Source organism: Fusarium musae, chromosome 9 (assembly GCF_019915245.1).
Source record: "Fusarium musae strain F31 chromosome 9, whole genome shotgun sequence".
NCBI classification, from domain to species: Eukaryota; Fungi; Ascomycota; class Sordariomycetes; order Hypocreales; family Nectriaceae; genus Fusarium; species Fusarium musae.
Window position 1 is genome coordinate 211,170 of NC_058395.1, and position 22,380 is coordinate 233,549.

At 49.6% G+C, this 22,380-nt stretch overlaps 9 protein-coding genes across 9 annotated transcripts; 5 read left to right on the plus strand and 4 right to left on the minus strand.

Annotated features, from left to right (window-relative positions):
- Nucleotides 1-246: 246 nt before the first annotated feature.
- Nucleotides 247-2,259, plus strand: J7337_011314 (uncharacterized protein; the record flags this gene model as incomplete). The annotated part of the gene is made up of 6 exons (XM_044828863.1): nucleotides 247-419; nucleotides 513-558; nucleotides 616-716; nucleotides 770-856; nucleotides 911-1,070; nucleotides 1,120-2,259. The coding sequence occupies 6 exons, from the start codon at nucleotides 247-249 to the stop codon at nucleotides 2,257-2,259; spliced, it is 1,707 nt and encodes a 568-aa protein (XP_044675538.1).
- A 509-nt stretch (nucleotides 2,260-2,768) lies between these two features.
- On the plus strand, nucleotides 2,769-4,202 carry J7337_011315 (uncharacterized protein; the record flags this gene model as incomplete). The annotated part of the gene is made up of 3 exons (XM_044828864.1): nucleotides 2,769-3,024; nucleotides 3,081-3,979; nucleotides 4,032-4,202. The coding sequence occupies 3 exons, from the start codon at nucleotides 2,769-2,771 to the stop codon at nucleotides 4,200-4,202; spliced, it is 1,326 nt and encodes a 441-aa protein (XP_044675539.1).
- Nucleotides 4,203-4,290: 88 nt separating this feature from the next.
- Nucleotides 4,291-5,529, minus strand: J7337_011316 (uncharacterized protein; the record flags this gene model as incomplete). The annotated part of the gene is made up of 1 exon (XM_044828865.1): nucleotides 4,291-5,529. The coding sequence occupies one exon, from the start codon at nucleotides 5,527-5,529 to the stop codon at nucleotides 4,291-4,293; it is 1,239 nt and encodes a 412-aa protein (XP_044675540.1).
- A 283-nt stretch (nucleotides 5,530-5,812) lies between these two features.
- Nucleotides 5,813-8,509, minus strand: J7337_011317 (uncharacterized protein; the record flags this gene model as incomplete). The annotated part of the gene is made up of 5 exons (XM_044828866.1): nucleotides 5,813-6,749; nucleotides 6,798-7,194; nucleotides 7,240-7,761; nucleotides 7,818-8,313; nucleotides 8,435-8,509. 5 exons carry the CDS (start codon nucleotides 8,507-8,509, stop codon nucleotides 5,813-5,815), a joined length of 2,427 nt encoding a protein of 808 aa, XP_044675541.1.
- Nucleotides 8,510-8,886: 377 nt separating this feature from the next.
- J7337_011318 (uncharacterized protein) lies at nucleotides 8,887-9,982 on the plus strand (the record flags this gene model as incomplete). Its single annotated transcript, XM_044828867.1, has 4 exons — nucleotides 8,887-9,039; nucleotides 9,092-9,247; nucleotides 9,298-9,470; nucleotides 9,523-9,982. 4 exons carry the CDS (start codon nucleotides 8,887-8,889, stop codon nucleotides 9,980-9,982), a joined length of 942 nt encoding a protein of 313 aa, XP_044675542.1.
- A 996-nt stretch (nucleotides 9,983-10,978) lies between these two features.
- Nucleotides 10,979-12,601, plus strand: J7337_011319 (uncharacterized protein; the record flags this gene model as incomplete). The annotated part of the gene is made up of 3 exons (XM_044828868.1): nucleotides 10,979-11,226; nucleotides 11,279-12,005; nucleotides 12,053-12,601. The coding sequence occupies 3 exons, from the start codon at nucleotides 10,979-10,981 to the stop codon at nucleotides 12,599-12,601; spliced, it is 1,524 nt and encodes a 507-aa protein (XP_044675543.1).
- A 1,770-nt stretch (nucleotides 12,602-14,371) lies between these two features.
- J7337_011320 (uncharacterized protein) lies at nucleotides 14,372-18,181 on the plus strand (the record flags this gene model as incomplete). Its single annotated transcript, XM_044828869.1, has 1 exon — nucleotides 14,372-18,181. The coding sequence occupies one exon, from the start codon at nucleotides 14,372-14,374 to the stop codon at nucleotides 18,179-18,181; it is 3,810 nt and encodes a 1,269-aa protein (XP_044675544.1).
- Nucleotides 18,182-18,633: 452 nt separating this feature from the next.
- Nucleotides 18,634-20,054, minus strand: J7337_011321 (uncharacterized protein; the record flags this gene model as incomplete). Its single annotated transcript, XM_044828870.1, has 4 exons — nucleotides 18,634-18,946; nucleotides 19,072-19,544; nucleotides 19,595-19,662; nucleotides 19,874-20,054. The coding sequence occupies 4 exons, from the start codon at nucleotides 20,052-20,054 to the stop codon at nucleotides 18,634-18,636; spliced, it is 1,035 nt and encodes a 344-aa protein (XP_044675545.1).
- Nucleotides 20,055-21,289: 1,235 nt separating this feature from the next.
- On the minus strand, nucleotides 21,290-22,193 carry J7337_011322 (uncharacterized protein; the record flags this gene model as incomplete). Its single annotated transcript, XM_044828871.1, has 2 exons — nucleotides 21,290-21,648; nucleotides 21,905-22,193. The coding sequence occupies 2 exons, from the start codon at nucleotides 22,191-22,193 to the stop codon at nucleotides 21,290-21,292; spliced, it is 648 nt and encodes a 215-aa protein (XP_044675546.1).
- Between the last annotated feature and the right edge of the window lie 187 nt (nucleotides 22,194-22,380).

A 22,380-nucleotide genomic window follows, 5' to 3' on the forward strand; every position in this document is an offset into this window, starting at 1 on the left:
TCAGGGACGACGCCACTGGGACTGGAACGTGAGTACTCGTCGGGAGAAAAGTACCCGATGGAGTACTGATAGACGCTGTGACTCTACAGCAGCTAAGGCTTGGGAGAGGAGATTGGGGATCATGATGTAAGGCTGGATATTAGATATGAATAAACAAGATCCCAATTTTATACACCATTGAAGTGGCATTGTTCAACAGCTTGAGAGACTGAGGCATCACGACAAAGAAACGAAGGTATCTCAATCATGGTTAACATCCCATCTCGGAGTGAGCTCACAGCTCCATTTCGATCAAAAGAAGCTTTTGTCAACTTTGTCAAGACATCTGATACGGCGGATGGTCAGATGAGAGTTGGTAATGAGCGATGGTCTAATAAAGATCTTGAACCGACACCACCAGAGCATCGGAACTGGACATGGTGAGTCAATTATCCATCGAAGGGATTATTTGTTTAGTTTACTGATTAGTCAAGGTATAATTTGCCGCTGTACTGGTTCTCCAATCAGTTTAGTCTTACAGGATGGAACACTGGTTCATCGCTCATTGCTGTTGGATTGGTAAGTACACAATTCTTGATTGATACTGCAGCTGTGACGAAACTGACTTGGGAATAGACCTGGCAGCAATCGTTCGTCTCGTGTGTTCTGGGCGCATTGCTCGCATCGCTGGTAGTCATCTGCATGGCCAGGCCCGGTGTCCAATACCATATTGGTTTGTAAGTAACCTACACTCGTCCACCTTCTGCACATACACTAATGCAACAACTAGTCCCGTCCTCGCTCGATCTAGCATGGGAATGTATGGCGCATACTTCTTCATCTTCATCCGAGCCATCGTCTGCATCGTCTGGTACGGGTACGTATCTCCCCCTCCCCCAACACACCGTTATCAATACTAACAACAACACAGAATCCAAACCTTCTACGGCGGATCGATCCTCTCAGTAATGCTCCGCTGTATATTCGGCAGCTCCTGGCAAAACTTCACCAACACCCTCAGCGAAAACGCCGACATCTCCTCAAAGGTCCTTCTGGCTTTCTTCCTCGTTTGGCTAATGCAGTTCCCATTTGTGCGTACCCCTAAAGCCCCTCATTGACCAACAATGCTAATGTTTGCAGATGTGGGTTCATCCTAGAAACATCCACTACGTCTTCACAGTAAAAGGCTTCACCATGCCCATCGCCGCATTCGCCATCTTCGGATGGTGTATGGCCAACGGCGGCGGCTTGAACGGCATGAACATGACGTCCAAAGAAGCAGAGGCCGCTGCGTCTACGACTCCTCTCGGCTGGAGTATCATGTCTGGTATCAACGTCATCATGGGTGGATTATCGCCCATGTTGGTTAATCAGCCTGATCTAGCGCGATATTGCCAAAAGACACGCGATGCAGGCCCTCTTCAGGGCGTTAGCGTCTTTGTATCCTCCGTCATCGTCTTCTTCCTTGGTCTTGCGTCGACAGCGTCTATGCAGACTGTTTATGGAGAGGCGTATTGGAATATTTGGGATTTACTTGACTCTATTCTTGATCATCATTGGAATGCGGGTGCTCGTGCTGGAGTCTTCTTCCTGGCGCTGGCTTTTCTGCTGGGTGTCTTTGCGACCAACTTTGGCGCCAACTCGATTCCTTTTGGGTCTGATATGACTGGTCTCTTCCCGAGATGGCTCACTATCCGAAGAGGGCAGATTGTCTGCGCCATCCTGGGAATTTGTGTTGTACCTTGGAAGCTTATGGCGAATGCGCAAGCTTTCTTGTCGTTCCTTGGTAGTTACAACATCTTCATGGCGCCTTTGTGCGCTGTCATCATCGTTGACTACTTCTACGTCCGGAAAGGCAACATCCACGTCCCATCTTGCTACGACGGAAGCAAGCATGGCCTCTACCACTTCTGGTCTGGTGTCAATTGGGTTGGCTGCTTTGCCTGGATCGGAGGAACTACCATGGGCTTGCCTGGTCTCGTTGGACAATACCAGCCTCATCTACTTTCTGATGCATCGCGGTACATGTACATGATGGGCTGGCTTCTTACATTCGTCACTGCTGGGGTTGTCTACACTATCGGCGTTCAGTTCGTCAACATCCGTGTCTTCCCTGCTGGTCGCGCAACGGCCAAGACTTGGGAATGGCTGGCTAAGGATGGTAGAGAGGGCTTCTATGAGGACGAGAGGGAGGGACAGGTCATCTATGCTCAGGAATCACCTTCTGCGGATAAGACTGTCGGGGAGGTGAATGCAAAGGCAGACGATTCGTCGCTGTGAGCAATGGACTGGACATAGATCGTAAATGCCGAATTAAGTCACATGGCTTCGTTGACAGTGCCCGATAGTTAGTATTAATAATGGCTCTCACACTCTTTCAAGCAACTGAGCATGTTCCTGATGCTGCCCTTGTGAACCATGTCTGAGCCTTACTAAGAGAGGGATGTTTTGCTCTGTCTTCCAAGTCTACCTCTGTGTCTTCCATGAAGCTTCATCAAGGGTCTCGCTTAGCAAAAGCTTCACGGAAGCGCTAAGAAGAGTTCCCGTCCCGTCAGCTTATCTCCGTTGGCCAAGTTCGTTCGCCGGACCCATCTCTCCGCATCGGATGCAAATATACCGACCGCTGATAAGCTGATAAGACTAGTAAGCCGATCGGAAGCCGGTCCCGGGAATAATTACCCGTCAGGCCTTTGAGGCATTATGTCATCCTCCATAAGAACAGTATCTTCGTGAGATAGTCTTCAATCGTCTGAATTACTTTCAACAAGAGCAGTTTGACGTTATTCATCATGCTGATCCAACCGTATCAACTCTCGGCAACTGATGTAGCCGCCAAGATCCGAGATGGCCAGCTGACGGTAGAGGAGTATGCGCAGTCGCTCTTGGGACGCATCAAAGAGCGAGATCCGATTGTGAAGGCGTGGGCTTACTTGAACCCTGGCCAAGTGCTTGAACAAGCTAGGAAACTGGACGCTGTGCCCAAGGAAGAACGGGGACCTTTACATGGTGTTGCGATTGCGGTTAAGGATGTCATCTACACAAAGGGTAAGTAACCAGAGGAAACCAGGCAAAATATTGATTAGCTAACTGTGACATGTCAGATATGCCAACGCAGTTCAACTCACCCATCTACAAAGACGATGCACCCCAAGTCGACGCAGCCAGCATCATCATCCTCCGCAAAGCCGGAGCGCTCATCCTAGGAAAGACGACCACGACTGAATTCGCAGCTACTACCCAAGGACCTCAAACCACAAACCCACACGACAGTTCCCGCACACCTGGAGGTTCATCATCGGGATCTGGAGCAGTAGTAGCAGACTTCCAGGCTCCCATCAGTCTGGGAACACAGACCGGAGGAAGTACCATCCGCCCTGCCTCTTTTAATGGTATCTACGGATTCAAACCGACATGGAACTCGATCTCGAGGGAAGGGCAGAAAGTATTCTCGTTGATTCTTGATACTATTGGCATTTATGCGAGGACCGTGGAGGATCTAAACTTGCTCGCTGATGTATTCGCATTGGAAGATGATGAGTCGCCCAACCAAGAGTATTCCGTCAATAGCGGCAAGTACGCGATATGCAAAACAATGGTCTGGCCCCAAGCTGGCCCCGGTCTTATCAAGGCAATGGATAAAGCCGTCGAACTCCTCCGATCAAGCGGCGCCACAGTTGACGAGATTGAGTTTCCCCAACATCTGCAAGACTTACCGAAATGGCACTCCATTGTCTTCAACACCGATGGAAGAACAGCCTTTCTGCCTGAGTATAGGGTTGATGAGACTAAAATAGCAGATCAGTTGGTTGGACATGTTGAGAACCGGCTCAAGATTTCTAGAGCTGCGCAGATCAAGGCTTTTGATGAGATTGCAGCGGCGAGACCTGTTGTGGATGAGATGTTGGGTAAGTATGATGCTGTGTTGGTGCCGAGTGTGCCGGATGAGGCACCGAAGGGTATTGAAACTACTGGAAGTGCTGCATTCAATTTGATCTGGACAGTATGTATAATACCATTTCCCATGGAACCTGCTTTGACTGACCTATCTCTAGGCACTGCATAATCCCGTTATCAACATCCCCGGATTTGCTGGTGAGAACGGAATGCCCATTGGTCTATCCCTCGTTGCACCAAGGTATCACGACAGAAAGCTTCTAGCAGTGAGTCAAGCAGTAGGAAAGCTCTTCGAGGCATCAGGAGGATGGAAGTCACAGATAGTTTAAACTCAACATAAGCAATTCATCGTTCAAATCGTGACTCAATTGACGTGATATCATACATGCTCTAACAAACGCCGTGACTATTTAATCCTTACAAGTAATAACAAACCCGTCCCTCAAAAAGCCTTCTCGCTGTTCGCGAAACAGCACAGCTCTCGATGCCATCCTCGCCATTCTTCTTAACAAGAACAGGAATGGTACCCTTGCTATGCTCAATAATAATTTGTCTTGTATTCGCAATATCCTTCCTCTCTCCCTGCATATCAGGTGATGGTGTACGCTCAGGCGTAGGAGGACCGTCGGTAATAGGTGTAGCTGATAGGTCTGCGGCGATAGTACCCTGGATACTAACAGCTGATCCTAAGCAAACTGCGCCAGTGAGTTGGAGTGTTGGGTGGGGAAGACCCATAGAGTAGGACTGCACGTAGATATCGGGAGTCTTTGAGTTGGCGCGGTGTGTAGGTGAAGAGAGAAGTGCGATCTTGGGTGTACCGCGTGTTAGACCAGCGACCTTTGTGCTTGTTGCCAAACCCATGTCTACAGCGCCTTGACATCGAATTGCTTCAACTAAAGCGTGCTGTGTCTCTGGTGCAGCATTGGCGCCGAGGATGGCTGTGAAATCTGCTGCGCTGATCATGACGAACGGGTTCGCAGCGTCGATGAGAGTAGTTCGGATCTGAAAGGGTGCCATCTCAGGTAATAATGATGAAGGGTCGACGTTAAGCCACTGCTGCTTCTGACCAGAGGGGAACAAGCTTCCCGCCATGCTACCGGCGGGATCGACGAAAGAGCACTTGACTTCACTGCCGGGTGATTTAACACCAGGAATGATAAAATCACCGTCCTCCTTAAAGTCACCGTTGCGATCCAACTCAACAGTCTCGACAATGATTCTGCTCGTGTTGGTGTTGAAGATCCTAACATCAATCTCCGTCTGTCCCGGCTTTGGTGTGACAAGCCTCTCCTGAACAGCGAAAGGTCCAACACCCGAACTCATATTTCCACAGTTTCCTGAGAAATCCACCGATTCTTTACCAACAGCGACTTGAACAAAAGTAAAGTCAACGTCGGCATCTTCACGGTTCGACAGCGAAATCACAGCGACCTTTGAGGTAGTAGATGAACCACCGCCGACGCCGTCAACCTGCTTTGCATCGTTGTTTCGCGAGCCCAGTGCTGAGATGAGATGTGGACCCCATTCGGATTCCTTCTCGGGGAGGTCTTTGCGGTGGATGAAGAGGCCCTTTGATGTCCCTGCGCGCATCAGCACGCAGGACAGGGCGTGGCGGGTAGGATAGTGTTCCTGGGGAGTTTCGATTTCGATAGCCATTGTGAATTGAGTATTGATTGCAAATTACGTGATCGAGACTGGGAGGGTAACGAAATGGCAAGAGTTAAATAACTCGTGGTTTCGCCATGGAAATGCCATTTTTCGCTCGTAATGTAATTGAGCTCGGCATTGGCGATGCCGGGGAATAACACTCCGAGTGATTCTAGCAGGGAAGAAAAACTGGAGATGCCGTGGGAGACGAGTTCCTGGCCTCCCGTCTGCCCCGTCTCACATAAAAGTGTCCCGCGGGAATAAAAAATCAAGCGGGAAGAGTGGCGAAGTCTCATCTCCCCATGAACTGAAACTCACCCGTACTCGACCCATTAAACCCGAAAATCGGATCCTCCAAAAACGCAGCATCCTGATTCGCCGGCCAGAAACTCGTCTGCTGCCATGAATTCCCACCCTCAATGTCCCCAGCCCCAGGCACGGGAGCAAAACTGTTCAGGCCTCCCGCGGGAAACCCCTGGGGGAAGTAGACAGGCTGTTGACCCGCCGTCGATGTGTGGAGATAGTGCTCCCCGTCGACCTGAGGTATTTTCTGGGGGTACTGCCCGTACATGGTTGGCTCGCTGCTGCTGCCGTTCAAGTCGCCTTCGCGCAGGAAGCTCTGTATGATGCCATCGATGTTGATCCAGTCTGAACCCGGCGACGGCACCGCGCTACCGCTCAATTCGACAGGTTGCATTTCCTGATTTGGCGACGTTTCCGTCTGTGCGCTCCCCGTGTTCTCTAGCCCTTCATACCCAATCTGCGCTTGCACCCGCTGCTGCTGCTGTTGAGCCTGTTGATCACGCGACTTAGTCGCCGGCTCAGCTTCAAGCGCGTCATCAGGAATATCATCGACGACAACGCCGTACTTGCTCATGAGCCTGTGGATAATAACAGCGGCTTTTTGCACTGCGGAATTAGTCTCTTGGTTTTCTTTGAACACGGCGAGGCATGTCATTAAGTTGACGTAGGCAGCGGAGCCTTTGCCGTTTTTGGCGGCGATGCGGCAGTGGATTGTTGCGGCGACGTATGTTGCGTAGGAGATTAGATAGGGGGCGCGGCGGACGGAGAAGGCGCGGTGGTAGGCGCGTAGAAGACTGCAGATGCTGGAGGCGGCGGCTGAGCATTTGATTACTGAGTCGACGGATATGGAGCGGAATGTGTTGTAGAGATGACCGTCTGCGACGAAGGGGCGATGGAGGAGGATGACGAGGACGTGGTACATTGCACTAGAATGTCAGTAACGAAGTATGGGTTTCTGGAGATTCAAGACTCACTGAAGACTGAGAACGTGAGGAGGAGGAATTGTAGCATCAGGCGCATTCGCAACTTCAGGCTTGAGATGATCGGGTAAAGCGGTATGCCAATCTCGTAACTTCTTCTGAAGCTTATCCAACACTTTTGACAGCTCAGCTGGACTTTGGTCTGTTGTTCGAACGGTGTATATGGTGCTCATGACATCGCTCATGACGATAGACAACTTGCAGAGCGCAGTGAATGTTGAGATACTGTAAGCAGGTGAACCAGCATAATTGTTCTTTGACGTCGAGTATGCAAAAGGTTGCCAGAATTCGAGCTCAGAGTATGTATCGATGAACTTTATCGGAACCATTGCGTCGTTTTCTTTAAGAGTGACGGGACGGCCTTGATACAGACTCTGAATCTTATCGACCACTGTTCATGTTAGTACCTGTTGATACTACCGCTGGATGTACTTACCAAAAGCTCCCCAAAACACACGCCGTCGTATCTCAAGATCCTCATCAGAGAACTGATGCGAATTCGTCAAGTCAACATGCAGCCCCAAATCAATCAGCATCCGAAACGCCAGCCCAGCATACAACCACGCCGCACTCCTCTCATCACCCAGCGCAAACAACGAATTCGTCATGACAAGCAGCGCCTGAATCGTCGTGATATCGCTCCTGTCCAACGACCCTCCCACCAACTCCCTCACCCTCTCACGATACCGCCATCCCGCAGTCCTAACATCATTAGCGTCCTTGCGTACTTCAAGTCTTGGACTAAACTTTGATGAACCAAAGTATATAGCGTTGAGGAGCAGCTTGGAGAAATATGGCCCGCCGCATGCCATGTCCCGCATGAAGGCGGGACGGTACGTGATGAGGAATGAGTGGTGTTGGCGGTTCCAGTGCAGTGAGAGGAGATGCATCCCCAGGTCGGGATCGACGCCGTCAAAGTCAAGCTGCCCCTTAGCGAAATGGATCTCCTCCAGTTGCCCTATCTCACACAAAACACATTAGTTTCATACACCGCTTAACAAAAAAAGAAACTACAAGTATAAGTGAAGTACCCACGCTGCTTAGCTGCCTCAGCGATAAGACCACGCTCTACCCAATGATCCGGCATCCGCGGCTGCACCTCCTGCTCAACAGGTCTCTCCTGCGCATTGTCCTCAAAAAGGGCGCTGGTGCGTCCATGATACGTCGATTCACCGTTCGCGAGGACAACGACTCTCGCGACGCCTGAATCCATGGGCCGCGGTGAAGGATCCCAGGATTGGTGGCGAGGTTGTGCTCCATCGCGTGTTGTTGTTGTCGTTACCGCCTGCTGACTACTCGCTGCCTCACTGCTGTCGCCGTTTGACGAGGCTGCGGGGGCGCTTGTCTGGCGGGCGGGTGATTCCGTGCGTGCTTTGACGCTACGGGTCTTTGTGCGCTGATGGCGCTGGCGGCCTGCTGCTTTGGTGACATCAGGGACGGGCTCGTAGACGCAGTCTTTCTCGTATGTCTGGCAGTTGATACACTTTGGCTTCTGGCCGTTACACTTGATCTAGGGTTGTACTGTTAGTCCCGCGGGAACTCACTTGCCTACCTCTGACGGTCTGACCATACCATGTACCAGTATGTGAGGGGGAACTGGGGTAAGGGAGGGAGGGGTAAGTAGGTCTCACTTTTCTTTTGCGGCAGAATGTGCATGCTTCTGTGGCACGCCTGCGGACGCGGGTAGGCGTGGACTCTGCGGGCATCGTTACGTTACGCTCTGTGCTTTAGCCTTGGGCGTGGGAAGGGAAAAAAGGGAAGATTGTGAAGACACGGGAAGAGACGGGAAGAAAGCTGAGCTGATCAATTCCACCCGGATCCACTGTTGATCCGTGGGTCGTAGACCCCAAAGGGCAAAGCGTTGAATTTTCTCCGTTTTCTTCCCTTCACTTTTCAGTCTCGTTTACCCGTGAGCCTCAACCCGTGGCTTCAGTCTGCTATTATTAAACCGCGACTATCCTTTTAAATGTTAGTAGATGCTGTTTAATTTGTTGGTTCGCTATTTATTTACTTCTCTCCGTTTGTCATCAGTGCCAAGTCTTGACCGTTTCTTCTCACCTGGATTCACCGAGTTACCCCCAAAATGGACGCCATCGCTACGACACAACCTATCGCTAAGCCTGCGCTGCCTAAGCAGGCTGTAGCACAGACAGCACCTGCGCAGAAGAAGAAGATCACTCCTGGTATTTCACTTGCTGCTGGTGCTGTTGCAGGTGGTGTTGAGGCCACAATCACAGTGAGTTTCTTTTACGGTCTGGGAGTAGAGGATTGAGTGTTAACAAGCTTAGTACCCTTTTGAGTGGGCAAAGACAGTAGCGCAGCTGAGTGCCCGCCAAGCACCCGCTGGAGTAGTCGTCTCCAAATCTCCATTTGCCGTCATTGGCCAAACAGTCCGTTCAGATGGCATCCGCGCAATTTACACTGGATGCTCTTCATTGATTGTTGTGAGTATCCTTTCTTAAACGAGTTAACAGATTTGATCTAATGATATCAGGGAACTGCTGCCAAAGCTGGTGTTCGCTTCCTCTCTTTTGATACCGTAAAGGCTCAATTAGCAGATGCCAATGGGAAGCACTCAGCGGGATCAAATATCCTCGCTGGTATGATTGCCGGTGCTGTCGAGAGTGTCACTGTCGTCACACCTACAGAACGAATCAAGACTGCTCTGTAAGTCGCCCGTCTTCCGCTGAATAGGGAGTTGTGTACTGACAAATCACAGTATTGATGATGCCCGCTCAGGGAACAAGCGTCTCAACGGCGGCTTCCACGCTCTGCGCACAATAGCAGTTGAGCGCGGCGTCCGAGAAATCTACCGCGGTCTCATGTCCACCACCCTCAAACAATCAGCCACATCCGGAGTCCGCATGGGCTCCTACAACATCCTAAAAGACACATTCAAGTCCGACGGCAAGAACCCCTTCGTTACATTCGGCATCGGTGCTATCGCCGGTGTCATCACAGTCTACGCTACACAGCCTTTTGATACCATCAAGACGAGGTCGCAGTCTGCCAAGGGTATTGGTATGGGCGAGGCTGTGCAGCAGGTTCTGCGTGATGGAGGCGTGAGAGCATTCTGGAGTGGAAGTACTATGCGCTTGGGACGGTTGATTCTTAGTGGTGGTATTGTCTTCACGGCGTATGAGAATATTGCGGGCTTGTTGATGGGGATGAAGAAGTAGAGTGCATTGGAGTGTTTTGTGTTTTGGGTCATTACGGGAAGTTTGGGTCGGAGTATTAGCTTATGGCATTAAAACGATTTCATGTATCATTCATAGACGATTTTTCCAATATTCTATATCCATTTCGCACTATAACTTTTGAAGTTTTTCCGTAAATGCTTCATATAACTTGGCGGTATTGATATGCGTACAGATGACCTTTACTGACACGACTTCACTATGCAATTAATTCATTCTCTCCGTATCTTATCGTATAACCGTAATCTATGTTTATCAGATCCATCGTACAAGCTTAAACATAACCGTAAACTCATGCCGATCACCGAGGCATATCCGGGTCCTCAACGGCGATCGTCAGCAACATGTCATGCCAGACCGTCTCTACCCCAGACCAATCTATTCCAACCCTCGGACTTCCCCGCACCCCTTTCACCTAACCGAAAACTTGGTCTGTGGAAAACTGGAGTCACTTGACTGCAACGCAAACGCAACGCCCAGGGTTCATCGGCCTTCCCCAACTTCAGCCCAAACCCCGGGCATCATCCGCGATCATTAACCGACAATTACCTCTCTCCATTCCCCCGTGGGGGAGAAGAGTCACCGGGAAGGCCTTGGCATAGCAGATTCCCGCGGGAACAAATGACATCCTCTGCTGTCCCCCCGCAAAGCAGCTTCGAGACCGTAGTTACATGGGTTCTCCGCGTCTTGCCAAGACTAAGTTAAGGTTATGCGTAACCTTAATGGGGATAACGCTACGAGGGGCCCGCCGATGAATTTTCCCAGTTCCGCACGGCTGACTCGCCATTTCACCCAGACTCGCTCGCTCAGCAGCAAACAACATGACGAGAATCCTGCCAAGCTGTGTATAAAAGTCTTGGGAGATCCTACCCCAGATTTTTCTCTTTCTTGCCCAGACTCATCATCACTTCTTGGTTCTCCAGTCCAGTTCCACCCAGCTATCCACTTAAGTCTTGGAAACCAAGAGTTTTGCCCAGCATGACTGTTTCGCAGAACAACGAGACCGCCTCTCACAACGAGGACCGCTTCGATGAGAAGGCAGAGGTCGCGGCTGTTGAGAACGCCATCTCTTCGCCAGTCGGACATGTTCCCCCCATTGAGATCCAAGCTCGTTTCCCGCTCCTGCGGGATCTCTCGCAGACGCAGATGGATGCGTTGAACAAAAAAGTTCGCAGTAAGGTTGATTGGCATATGATGCCTTGTGTCACCCTCATGTTCTTGATGAAGTAAGCCAACCCCTACATTAACCAAGACGGCCAAGACTAACGGTGAGCTTAGCTACCTCGATCGCATCAACGTCTCCAACGCTCGACTCGCTGGTCTGCAGGAAGATCTTGGCATGACTGATACCGTTTGGAACGCGGGTATTTCGACTTTCTACGTCGGCTACCTCATTGGTCAATTGCCCGGTAATCTCCTCATGGCCAAGACGAACCCCAAGTTCTTCCTGCCTACCATCATGCTCATGTGGAGTGCGGGTACAATCTGCATGCCCGCCATGACCAATGGTGTTGGATTCTGTGTCGTTCGCTTCTTCATTGGTTTGATGGAGGCCCCGTTCTTCCCTGGTCTGACGCTCATGACTTCGTCTTGGTACACCAAGGAGGAATCGCCCTTCCGCATGGCTATCTGGCACGCTGGTAACACCATCTCCAACATCATCTCTGGTTTCTTGGCTGCTGGTATTCTGGAGCATATGGATGGAATCGCTGGCTTGCACGCTTGGCAATGGTTCTTCCTCATTGAGGGTATCGTCTCCATCATCGTTGCTGTCGTCTCTTTCTTCGTTCTCCCGTCTTGGCCCAACGACACCAAGTTCCTCGATGAGCAAGAGCGTGAGATGGCTCAGTACCGAATTCTCGTTTCCAACGGTGGTATCGATGAGAAGGTTGGTGGTACTTGGGATGGTGTTCGTGACGCTGTCAAGGATCCCTTCACCTGGTACTTCTGCCTCATGCACTTTGCCCTAGTCACTGCTCAGAGCTTCAAGGATTTCCTGCCTTCTGTAAGTAAACCCAAGCCACTATTTCTGTTCCCTACTAACATCTTTAGATCATGAACACCTTTGGCTTCAACAAGATGACCACCTACCTCATCCAGGCTCCTCCCTACGCCCTCGCCTACATCTCCGCCTGTCTCATCGCCTGGTCTTGCGGCCACTTCATGGAATCAACATATCATATCGTCATCCCTATTATCCTCTCAGCAGCCGGCTGCGGTATCCTCATCGGCACCATCAACGTCGCCGCTCGATACGTCGGTATCGTGCTCCTCGTCTGCGGTACCTACAACGGTCTCAACTTGCAACTCTCCTGGGAAACCACCGTCGTCCCTGCTCCTCGTGCCAAGAAGGCCGCTCTTATCGCCATCGCCAACTGCATCAGCCAGGTTAGCCACTGGTTCAGCCCTTACTTCTATCCCCGAAGCCAGGAGCCTTTCTACCGCATGGCTGGTGGTCTTCTCCTTCTCGGCTGTGCCTTGACTGTTCTCTCGGCTTTCCTTGTTCGATGGAGGGCTCAGAAGCTCAACAAGAAGCTTGATGAGCAGGAGGGATGGACTCCTAACTCTGGTGTCGAGCGTGGCTGGCGATATAAGTATTAGGTGTGATACAAAGGCATTAGCAATTATGGACTGGAGTGATGGACTGGTATCTGGACTAAGAAGCGATTTGGAAAGAAGCATGAGTTGTTGTTTATCCTTATGATTCATCGTTACGAGTAATGAATATGTTAGCGCTTCACTTTGCACTGGTTGCTAACTGTGATTCATGGTGTTCACCATTCGCATTGGCTTTGTATGTATTGGTAATGCGGTTATGATTAATAAGTGAGCTACGATACATACAATTAACGCTCTTTATACTGATACACCTTAACTGTTTAAAGAATATGCGAGTTATTAAAGCTTGCTCTATATCCCCTATTACTATTCCTAATACTACTGGTACTTCTTATAGTAGTACTATTACCTATATAAATATTAGTAGTAATATAACTTGCTATTTTATATAAGGATATTCTTATTACTTTTTATATTCTTTTTATAGTAAATACTTTAATAAATACTTTAGATTTTATAATTACTATCTAAATAAACTTATATATTATATTTAAAATTAATATAACTATTTATCTTATAAAATACTAAATAATATTAAGGCAATAAATAGTAATATTAATAGTAATTTAATAAAATTATTAATATTAATATTTATATTTTTTATTAAATTATAATAAAAATATTTATTATAAATTTATATTTTATAAATACTATTATTTATTATATATCTTTACTTTTAGAAACTAATACTTTTTAACTTATATAAAGAGATACAGTAACCTTTCTTATTAATAGCTTCTTTCAGGCCAAAGGCTCCACACCGGGGCGGGCCGCTCTAGAGCTGAAGAAATCAATAATCGTCTGACTTGTCTCGCTACCCCGCTCTACCCGGCGCTTGTGATGATTGATGGTAGCTGTCAACCCTTGCGCATGACAATCCAGGAATAGCTGCAAGCCTAGGCCTTAGCGAGTCGCGGGCGGTTGCTTTGTTGTCAGAGGGTTATGCTTAAGAGTACAGAGCCCATCTTTGCTCATCTACGCTCAGAATAATTATTTCTTAAAGCATCATTATATTACATAGCTCAGTTTTGGAAAGAGATAGCATGAAGGCCACACTGAAAAACATAACATCATTTATGACTTATCACAGTTTGCAATGGATGGCAGGGGTTTCTCCTACTAGTGTGTCAAATATTGCTTCTTGCCAAGGAACTACCGTGTAGCATGGGTTGCAAACGCAAGGACCCTAACTAGCTCGACAAATAACGGAAGTTACAGGCGGGATAACCGAGACCACTCTAGTTCTAGGCCACTGTGATACCGTTGTGGCTGGCTGTGCCGGCCGCATGTTGCCTATTCTTGTCAACAATGCCTAACTAGTTCCACGCTTTTGTCTTACAATATCTTTTTGAATGGGGTGGTCTTGCAAAGGGATTGCCAAGCCCGTCCTGTGAAGCTGGAATGACCTGCTTCCGATAACCTGAGCACCTTTGCTTGGCTGAAGCATGCATAGATCCAACCTCAGCTAGCCACAAGCGAGGGACTATTGATGGAATTATTGTTCGATAGCCTAGACATGCGGCGGGGACATTCTGGTCAGTCATATGGCTTGGGAGGCAAAGTGAGGCCAGCACAAGAGAGGTCCTCTCGTAATTAATCTTCAATCGCATGAGGTAGAATTGATAATACTATATTATGGGATGTTCCCCGTCAGAAAAATAAGATAATTGAACAGTATCGTTCTCATCTACTGAAACAACATCTACACTCATCACATCTCCTTTTATCAAACCAACCTAAAACACATTTACCATGGACAGTACCAGCAACAAGTCTGAGTTAAATGGCTTCCAGCCCGCCCTCGGGCAGCAGCTGCAACTCGGCGCGCTGTACGATGCTCGCACCCGTAGCTTCTTCAGTGGCATGTCACTATGGGACTCGGAGTCGATGGCTGAGAAGGAACAAACCAATGAAAACCAGGTCCAAAACGCCGACTACTACTTTACCTACTCCCTCGATGAGGCCCGCAAGGAAAACTTGCTAGACATTGAGGGCTCGCTGTCGCTAGACCTCAAGATGTTCAGCGCATCCGGATCGGCCAAGTACCTCAATGAGAAAAAGTCATCACAATATGAGGCGCGAGTTAATGTGTCGTGCACCGTGGAGCGACGCACAAGGACCATCCCGATGGAGGTGCTCAGTCGGATCAAGTATGGCAATCTGCTTGACAACCCCCAGTTCACCCACTTCGTATCTGAAGTGGTTGAGGGCGGTAGCGCCACGCTGACCTTTGCCCGGTCTTGCTCATCGGAAGAGGAGGCAACCAAAGTGAAGGGAGAGCTCAAGGTCAAGATCGTCAAGATCCCAGTGGGAGGCGAGGCTAGTGTTGAGTGGAAGGAGGGCACCAAGGCCCTGATGGAGAACATGCGTATCTCATACAGCGGTGCCATTGCGGAAAACGTCGGAAGTCTCGAGGATGCGCAGCGTGTGGCCAAGGAGATGCCGAGCAAGCTAGCCAAGCAGATGAATACCCTCAAGTACAAGTTGCTGCCTGTGGAGTTAGTAGACAACAAGGCTACCCGCGTCATCCGCGCCATCAACACCAACATTGTCAACAGCACAGCCACCGTGCTTCACGACGGCGACGATGTGTCGGTCGCACTCCGGAAGGTTTCGGATGACACGGCGTTTGCAAAATTCCCAATGGTCAGGAAACAGATTGCAAACTTCAGGGATGCCTTCTCTATCGTTGAGACTGACTTTACCTCCTTGGCAAGACGTCTGCTCCCAGAGCTACGGGACGGTAATACCAACCAGCACGAGAAGGAGACCGAATTGCTGAGAGCGGTCAAACTATACTCGCGTCAAGTTTCAGTTGCACAGCAGTTTGTGGAGGCCAAGCTCCAAGAGGCTGATGAACTGCGAAAGACAGTGGCCAAGCTCCTGGCGGACGGTTTCGGTGACTACCTAGCCGGTAAGACCCCAGGATCGGTGATCGAGGAGAGCCCACCGTGCCTGCTGCTGACACTGGGGGGCTCATCTCTAAGCCAGCCTAAGCACGGGCTGCAGGCGCGTCTGGAGGCATTATCTCAGGACAGTCCAGCATCCGGCCAGGATGGCGAGGGTGACGAGAATAGTGATGGCGACGATCTCGAGGAGGAGTGGTTCGAAGACCAGCAAACGACGATGATACTACAAAACTCATGTAAACAGCTTAGGGATCAGCGCATCCAAGCTGTCCCTGGAGTCGCTGTCGTCTTTGGTGTGACAAACGCAGCAAGGGCCGTCCGTAACGGCAAGAAGGTTGCCACAAAGATCGGCGATATCCTCCTTGGTCATCGTGGCAAGCTCACCGTCGTCACAGGCGAGCTACCCAGCAGACCCTCGCCGCCGGCCGTTTCCGTCAATGGCCAGGACCTGACAGTCAGCTGGAAACTCCCAGAATCGTCGGACGGACCGATCCCTGTCGACAACTGGATCATCCGCTATCGTCGAGTGCCCAACGCTGAGAAGGACGGAGCCTTCCCACATGCTGCTGAGGGAGAGCTCTTTAGCGAGATTAAGTGCTCTGATACAGCAACAGAAGCCAAGCTCAACCAACTCACCGACGACTGCGACTATGAAGTTGCACTGGCAGTCCGCACCCTAGTTGGTGCCTCAGCCTGGAGTGCCTCTGTGGTCGGCCGCACAGAGAAGCGAACATCTGAAGCCCATCGCATCATCGACTTCTTTCACAAGAACGAGAAACTACTGACACAGCCACCACAAGAAGCTGGGCAGGTGCCTTGGTCGTTCGACCACGAGAGGTGCGTCATCAACCTTGGCCACCGCGAATATCTGAGCCGCAAGTGCAGCACTGAAAGGTTCAAGAACGAGGTCGCTGTGCGTGTCGTGGACGTGGCCACCCAGTACAGGCCTGAAGTTCAGCCGGCGCCCCTCGATAGCGCCAAGGACACGGTGGTAACTGTCTTTACCGGCCCCACTGGCGCGGGCAAGAGCACTCAGATCAACGCCTTTGTGTCATACATGCTGGGCGGCGATATCGACGACACGGTCCGCCTCATCTTGATCGACGACAGCAAGGCCAACCAAAGCAGTTCCGTGACACAGCTCGTGACCTGCTACCGCCTGCGGCCCTTGACAGCCGAGTTTCAGGGCAAGACACTCATCATCGTCGATACGCCGGGTTACGCCGATACCCGCGGGCCCGAACGAGATGCCTTTGTTACCGCCGCCATGTCTGACTTCTTCCAGACTGTCTACCACGTCAACACTGTCAATCTCGTCTGTAAGGGTGACGAAACACGCACAAACATCATCAAGCCCGTAACCTCTTACGTCTTTTCCCTCTTTGCCAAGGATGTTAAAAGCTCTCTGCGGACCCTGTACACCTTCGGCGATGGCCTCCGCCTCCTGGCCCACGACACCCTCATCGAGCTCAAGTGGCCCGTCAGCAACGGTGAGATGCATATCAATAACGCAGCCTTTACCCTGTCACCCCTGGATAACAGACTTGCTGGTTATCGCGACAACTGGTACAGCATGATCCGAGGCCAGCGCCAATTGTGCCTAATGGTTCTCAAGATGACGCCGGTTCCAACAAAGGGCTCCGCAGCTGTGACCAGGCAGCGTATAGCCCTCGAAGAGAAGTGTAAGCTGGCTGAGAAGAATATCAGTGAGACCGCTACCAATGCCATGCTCGTTATGATGCAGCTCAAAGTCTTCTCTGTCGGACTGGGATTACCCAAGGATGCTATGGTGGAGGTCGACACAAAGTCCGTCGAGACCACAAATGCTCCGGAAGGCCAGTACACTACCTTCTGCAAAGACTGTACAATTACCTGTCACGAGGACTGCGCATACAAAAACGACGATCAAAAGAAGGATTGCGCCGCTATGGTCAATGGCTACTGTACATTCTGCCAGAACAAGTGCAAGTGGGACAGGCACACAAACTACTGGTCCATCTTCAGAAACGTGACTATCAAGAAATGGGTCCGGCAACAGGAGATAATTGATAAATGGGCTGAGGGTGAGAAAACCCAGGAGTCAGCTATCCTGAACATGCTGAAAGACTACTTGCAGACGCAGGGCGACCTCCGTGACAAGATGTCGGAGCTTGCCAAGCTCAATGCTAAGCTCGCCGAGGATGCTCTGCAGCACGACTCCAGTGCCCTGCTGGGGTATGTTAGGGATCTGATTGGTACCGCCAAGTCCCAGCCCAACGTCGAAGGCTATATCACACAGCTCGAGACGGCGCGTAAGACGCTGGCGCTGCTGTCCGAGCTCGAGAAGCATAGCTCCACAGGCGCACCACTTGCACAGGACCTGACCGTTCTGGTCGAGATTATGCAGGACATTCGGAATGAGATGGACCGTAGGTTGCTTTTGAAAGTTTCTGAGCGCGAATTGGAGGAGAGCAAGCCGAGCAGATTGTACAACACCCTATATGCGAAGCTACCAGACCATATCCAGCAGAAGGTTCCGAAGCCGCTCCCCGAGCAGACGTCGAGGTCGACTGGCGCTTTGTACAAAGAGAATCTGCAGTCTGTTGTGGCTTTGATCCACGAGATCCTCAAGGACGGCGGCGTCGTGGCTGCTCTCGCGGCGGGTCCCAAATAGATACTGCTGGCAACGATACTTGGGGTAGAGGGATGGAGATTGACAATGTTTGTAGGAAGATTTGTATTTTAAATTTTAAATAGAGATATCCTTACAGATTACCCCTGTCGTGGTTACAACTTCAGTGGCCCCTCGATTACACTGTCTGGTATATCATAGTGCCTGTGAAGTATATTATCTTTTATTTTGATTATATAACCTATTATGTTATATATTATAGCATCATTTTAGATATGTCCCTTTAGGTATAGGCAAGAACGGTAAATATATCAAAGCCTTTTAGTATATAAGCTATTTCTTTAATTATTTATAGTAAGAGCCTTGATATTTATAGGTCTTAGTATTATAAAAAGTTAACAGATAACTTTTAATAAAGGCATTCATGGTAAGAATAGCTGGAATATAATGTATAACTGTAAGAATTATAATAAGAATTTCTAATTCCTGGAAGGTCATGAAGCCTGTCTAAGATACTGACGCACCTCAACTGTTCGAAGAATGTGCGAGTCATCAAGGCTTACTCCGTGTCCCCCATTACCATTACCAATACTACCAGTGCTTCCCTCAGCAGTACCCTCGCCCGCACGAACGTTAGTGGTGACGTACGACTTGCCATTCGGTATGAGAATATTCTCATCACTTCCCATGTCCTCGTTGTAGTGCACGCTTTCTGGTGTGTGCCCCGTGTTTCGCGATCGCTGTTTGGACGAACTCATCATCTCAAACTGGGACCTTGAGTAATTGGATGAATAGCCTGGCTTATCCCTGTGAAGAATGGACTTCCATAACATCGGCATGAACGGGAAGCACGCACAGACGACACCAATACCACACTCCGCGATTCTGACCCTGGTTAGCGGCGCCCAAATGCATGACCTTCGGTGACTCACCCAGTCAAGTTGATTTGTAGAAAGACGTATGTCTGATCCGGGCTTTCCCCATTATGGATGATAAAGACTAGCCTAACAAGGCTAAAGATGCAGGCTATCCCTCCGACTCCAAAGATAGCGACGATCTTGAGCTTTGCGACAAGTCCCACCTGGAGTTTCTTGGTAAGAGGACAGGGAAGGAGAAGGACAACGATATCGCTAAGAAGACTGATGATGTTATCGACAAGAATGAGAACTCGCTGATTAAAGCATTCGCCATCGGTGGTAGCGCCCCAGAACATTGAGATCGGACGGCAGATGAACATCTTGAGGAATAGCATGGCAACGTAGTAGACACCCATGACCCCGAGGAAGCCGTATATCCACTTGACATATGTCTTGTATGGGGCGAAGATGCTGGCGAGGAAGAGAAGAATGGCTGCTTTGATGGCAAAGACAGTTGGGCCGTAGTTGACCATGGTCGCGTAGACGGTCTACAACAAGCTCAGATCACGGTCGGGTTGGGTATAAAGAAGAGACATACCTGGTTGTACTGCGTTATTAGATGCTCTGGGACATCCCATTGGTGAAGGCCACCACCGTATCTCAACACTATAATCGTTAGTTACAAGTGTTTAAGCACGGGTGACAAGTACTTACTCAACAGGCACATAGTGCAGTACCCCATGAACCCAATCTGACCGATGGTTAGTGCTTAACGAGACTAATGCGCGCTGAAAGCATCGCTTACATATCCAATGACACAAGCAACTGGATATCTATGTTAGCAAATGACTCGATGTTGTAGTGAATACGGACATACTATCATCTAGCCGAAGCCTCATCGCCAGCCTATACCGGGCCCACAACCGCAGAAAAACGAAGATGGTACATACAGACATTGCAATCGTATTAGAGGCAATGCAGATGTAGTACAACTCTCGATTCGGATTGTCAAAGTTGGACTCTTTGCCCGGAGGCGGCTCCATCGCTGGTTTAGTCATGTTGGCTGTAAAGACTTCGATGCTTCAGTGCGTCCGAAATCGTCGGGTTGCAGAACCAAGAATGAAACTCAAAAACAACGGATGGAGATACAGCATGTCAGGGCCATATGTACCCACTGTAGGCACCAGATGCAGGTAATAGGAGCTCCGACATGGCGGCAAATCCTCCGCTCAGTGATCATCCGCAGCTGACAGTGGGACCAGTAAAATTTCTCAGGCCTGGGATCTTGAGGCAATGAATGTTAATAGTCACAAATAATATGATCAGTTGTTGATTTCATATGAACTCGGACGAGCTATGGACCGGTATGAGCAAAACCCCTGAGAATGGCCCATTGTTCCTGTCGCATGCATACGAGGTCATGGAAGAAAGTTCCTCGCCTGCTACCGAGATCAATATCCGTCTGAGGTAAAACAACAGGACCAGGTTTCATCCGAGACATGGATATCAGATTTGAGGGCCTACGGGAAGGATACGATTGGTTTGCCACGATCATGACATCGATATTAATCTTCAGCACTAGGTGGGGGTTTCTATTGTGAGACAAAGTCCCATTGGCAAGCGATGTTTTATTTCAACTGCCAATTCTTCAGAGAGAAGAGTCAACATCATATATCACAAATCAGCATATTTCGCATAAAAATTGTGAACGTATTCCAGAAAAGCTTCCGAAATTACACCACCTCGGCACTCAAGATAGCAATGATCGTCTTGTCATATGCATGTTGGTCGTCCCGTTGTTACATCGCTTCCGTACTCGGCCCATTTATTGTCGATCACCGTTGCCGGTTCAATTCCCCGGGCCGTCTTCTCTTTTCTCAGTTACGAGAGAATTTGGTAACGAATCCTTGCATTCACATGTAGTTACTGATTGACTGGCTGTCGCTTGCCAGGAAGGTTACAAAAAGCAATGATAATGATCCGATGTAATTCCTCTGTTTGATGTATTATCTAGCGACATGTGAATGCAGAGGTCGCCTAGAAAATTGCTTGGGCATTTGGTGGCGAGGAAATACCGCCCTTCATGTTGAACGGCGAAGATGATATGAAGAACGTCCAGCGGTTCAATTTCTTGCATGTCTCAGCCAGTCTCTCCAAATCAAATAATTCACCTACACGTATTAGCACTAGAACCGTCGCGTAGAAGCAACTTACCAATCGGCATGCCCCATCCAGCCAGCATATACTCATGCATCAAAACACCCCCCTCATTCGGCGGATATACCTGCACCCATCAGTACCAGACATAAAACAGCTCACATAAACTTACCTCCCAGCTAATAGCATCGCCCGCCACAGCTGCAAAGCCCGTGTTCCATATCCACTGGAGCACTTCCATTGTTCCTTCGACACCTGCATGTTGAGGGCTTGTTGTAGCAGCGTATGCCTTTTTGGCATCTACATCCATTGTATGCTCCCATTCTTGGATCACGCCGATTCTAACAAGAAGAATGTCGCCGCGCTGGAAAGTGATGTTACATTCCTTGGCGATCTGGTGGATGTCGCTGAGTTTGATGGTGTGTAGAGAGAAGGTTGAGTAGGTGATGCCCTTCTTCTCAGCCCATGATGCGTAGTCGATTAGAACTCCGCGTCCTGTAATACACATCAGACATGAAACGAACCTTGGAGGCTCTTACTGACCTGTTATTCCTTCTTGTGCCCAATGATGAATACCAATACGATCATTCTCCCTATCCAGAATCTCCTCCTTCGTCGTCCCCCCATAAAACACCCTCTCCTCACTCCCCTCCTCCCTCGGCATAGAAAAATGTCTCAGCCCATCCCACTGACTACTCTGCTCTAACACTCGTCAACACAGTCCCCAAAACATCTTCAACACAGTACCCACGAGGATTCATAACGTAAATATCGTCAAAAGCAACACCACCCAGAAGCGGCACCATCTTGAGCTCGCACGGCTGCCGGTTAAAGCACGCAAACTCAAGCTTGTTCAGATCCCAACCGAGATTGACGCGTATCCCAGTCTTGATCTGTGTCTGTGCGGCTGAAGCCACCCGCTCTGGCGTCAGCAGAACCAGACGGCCGAGACCTTCTTCTCGGCTGCCTGGGTGGCCTACCCAGACGCGTTTGGGGTCGGGGAGTTCGTCCCATTGCTTTTCCATAATTGAGGGGTCCATTTTGGAAAGATGTAGAGTGATTGATGCGGGAGGTTTGCAGTAGAGAAGCTTGTTTATAGCGCTGTGATGGTGTACCCCTCATGCTAAAGAGCTGCATGTTGTCGTGGTGCGAGGTTTTTGAGACAAGGATCGGTTAACGGATTGCTTGATTTTGCAATTACATGTTTCTCAGTTACATCCGAGTGGG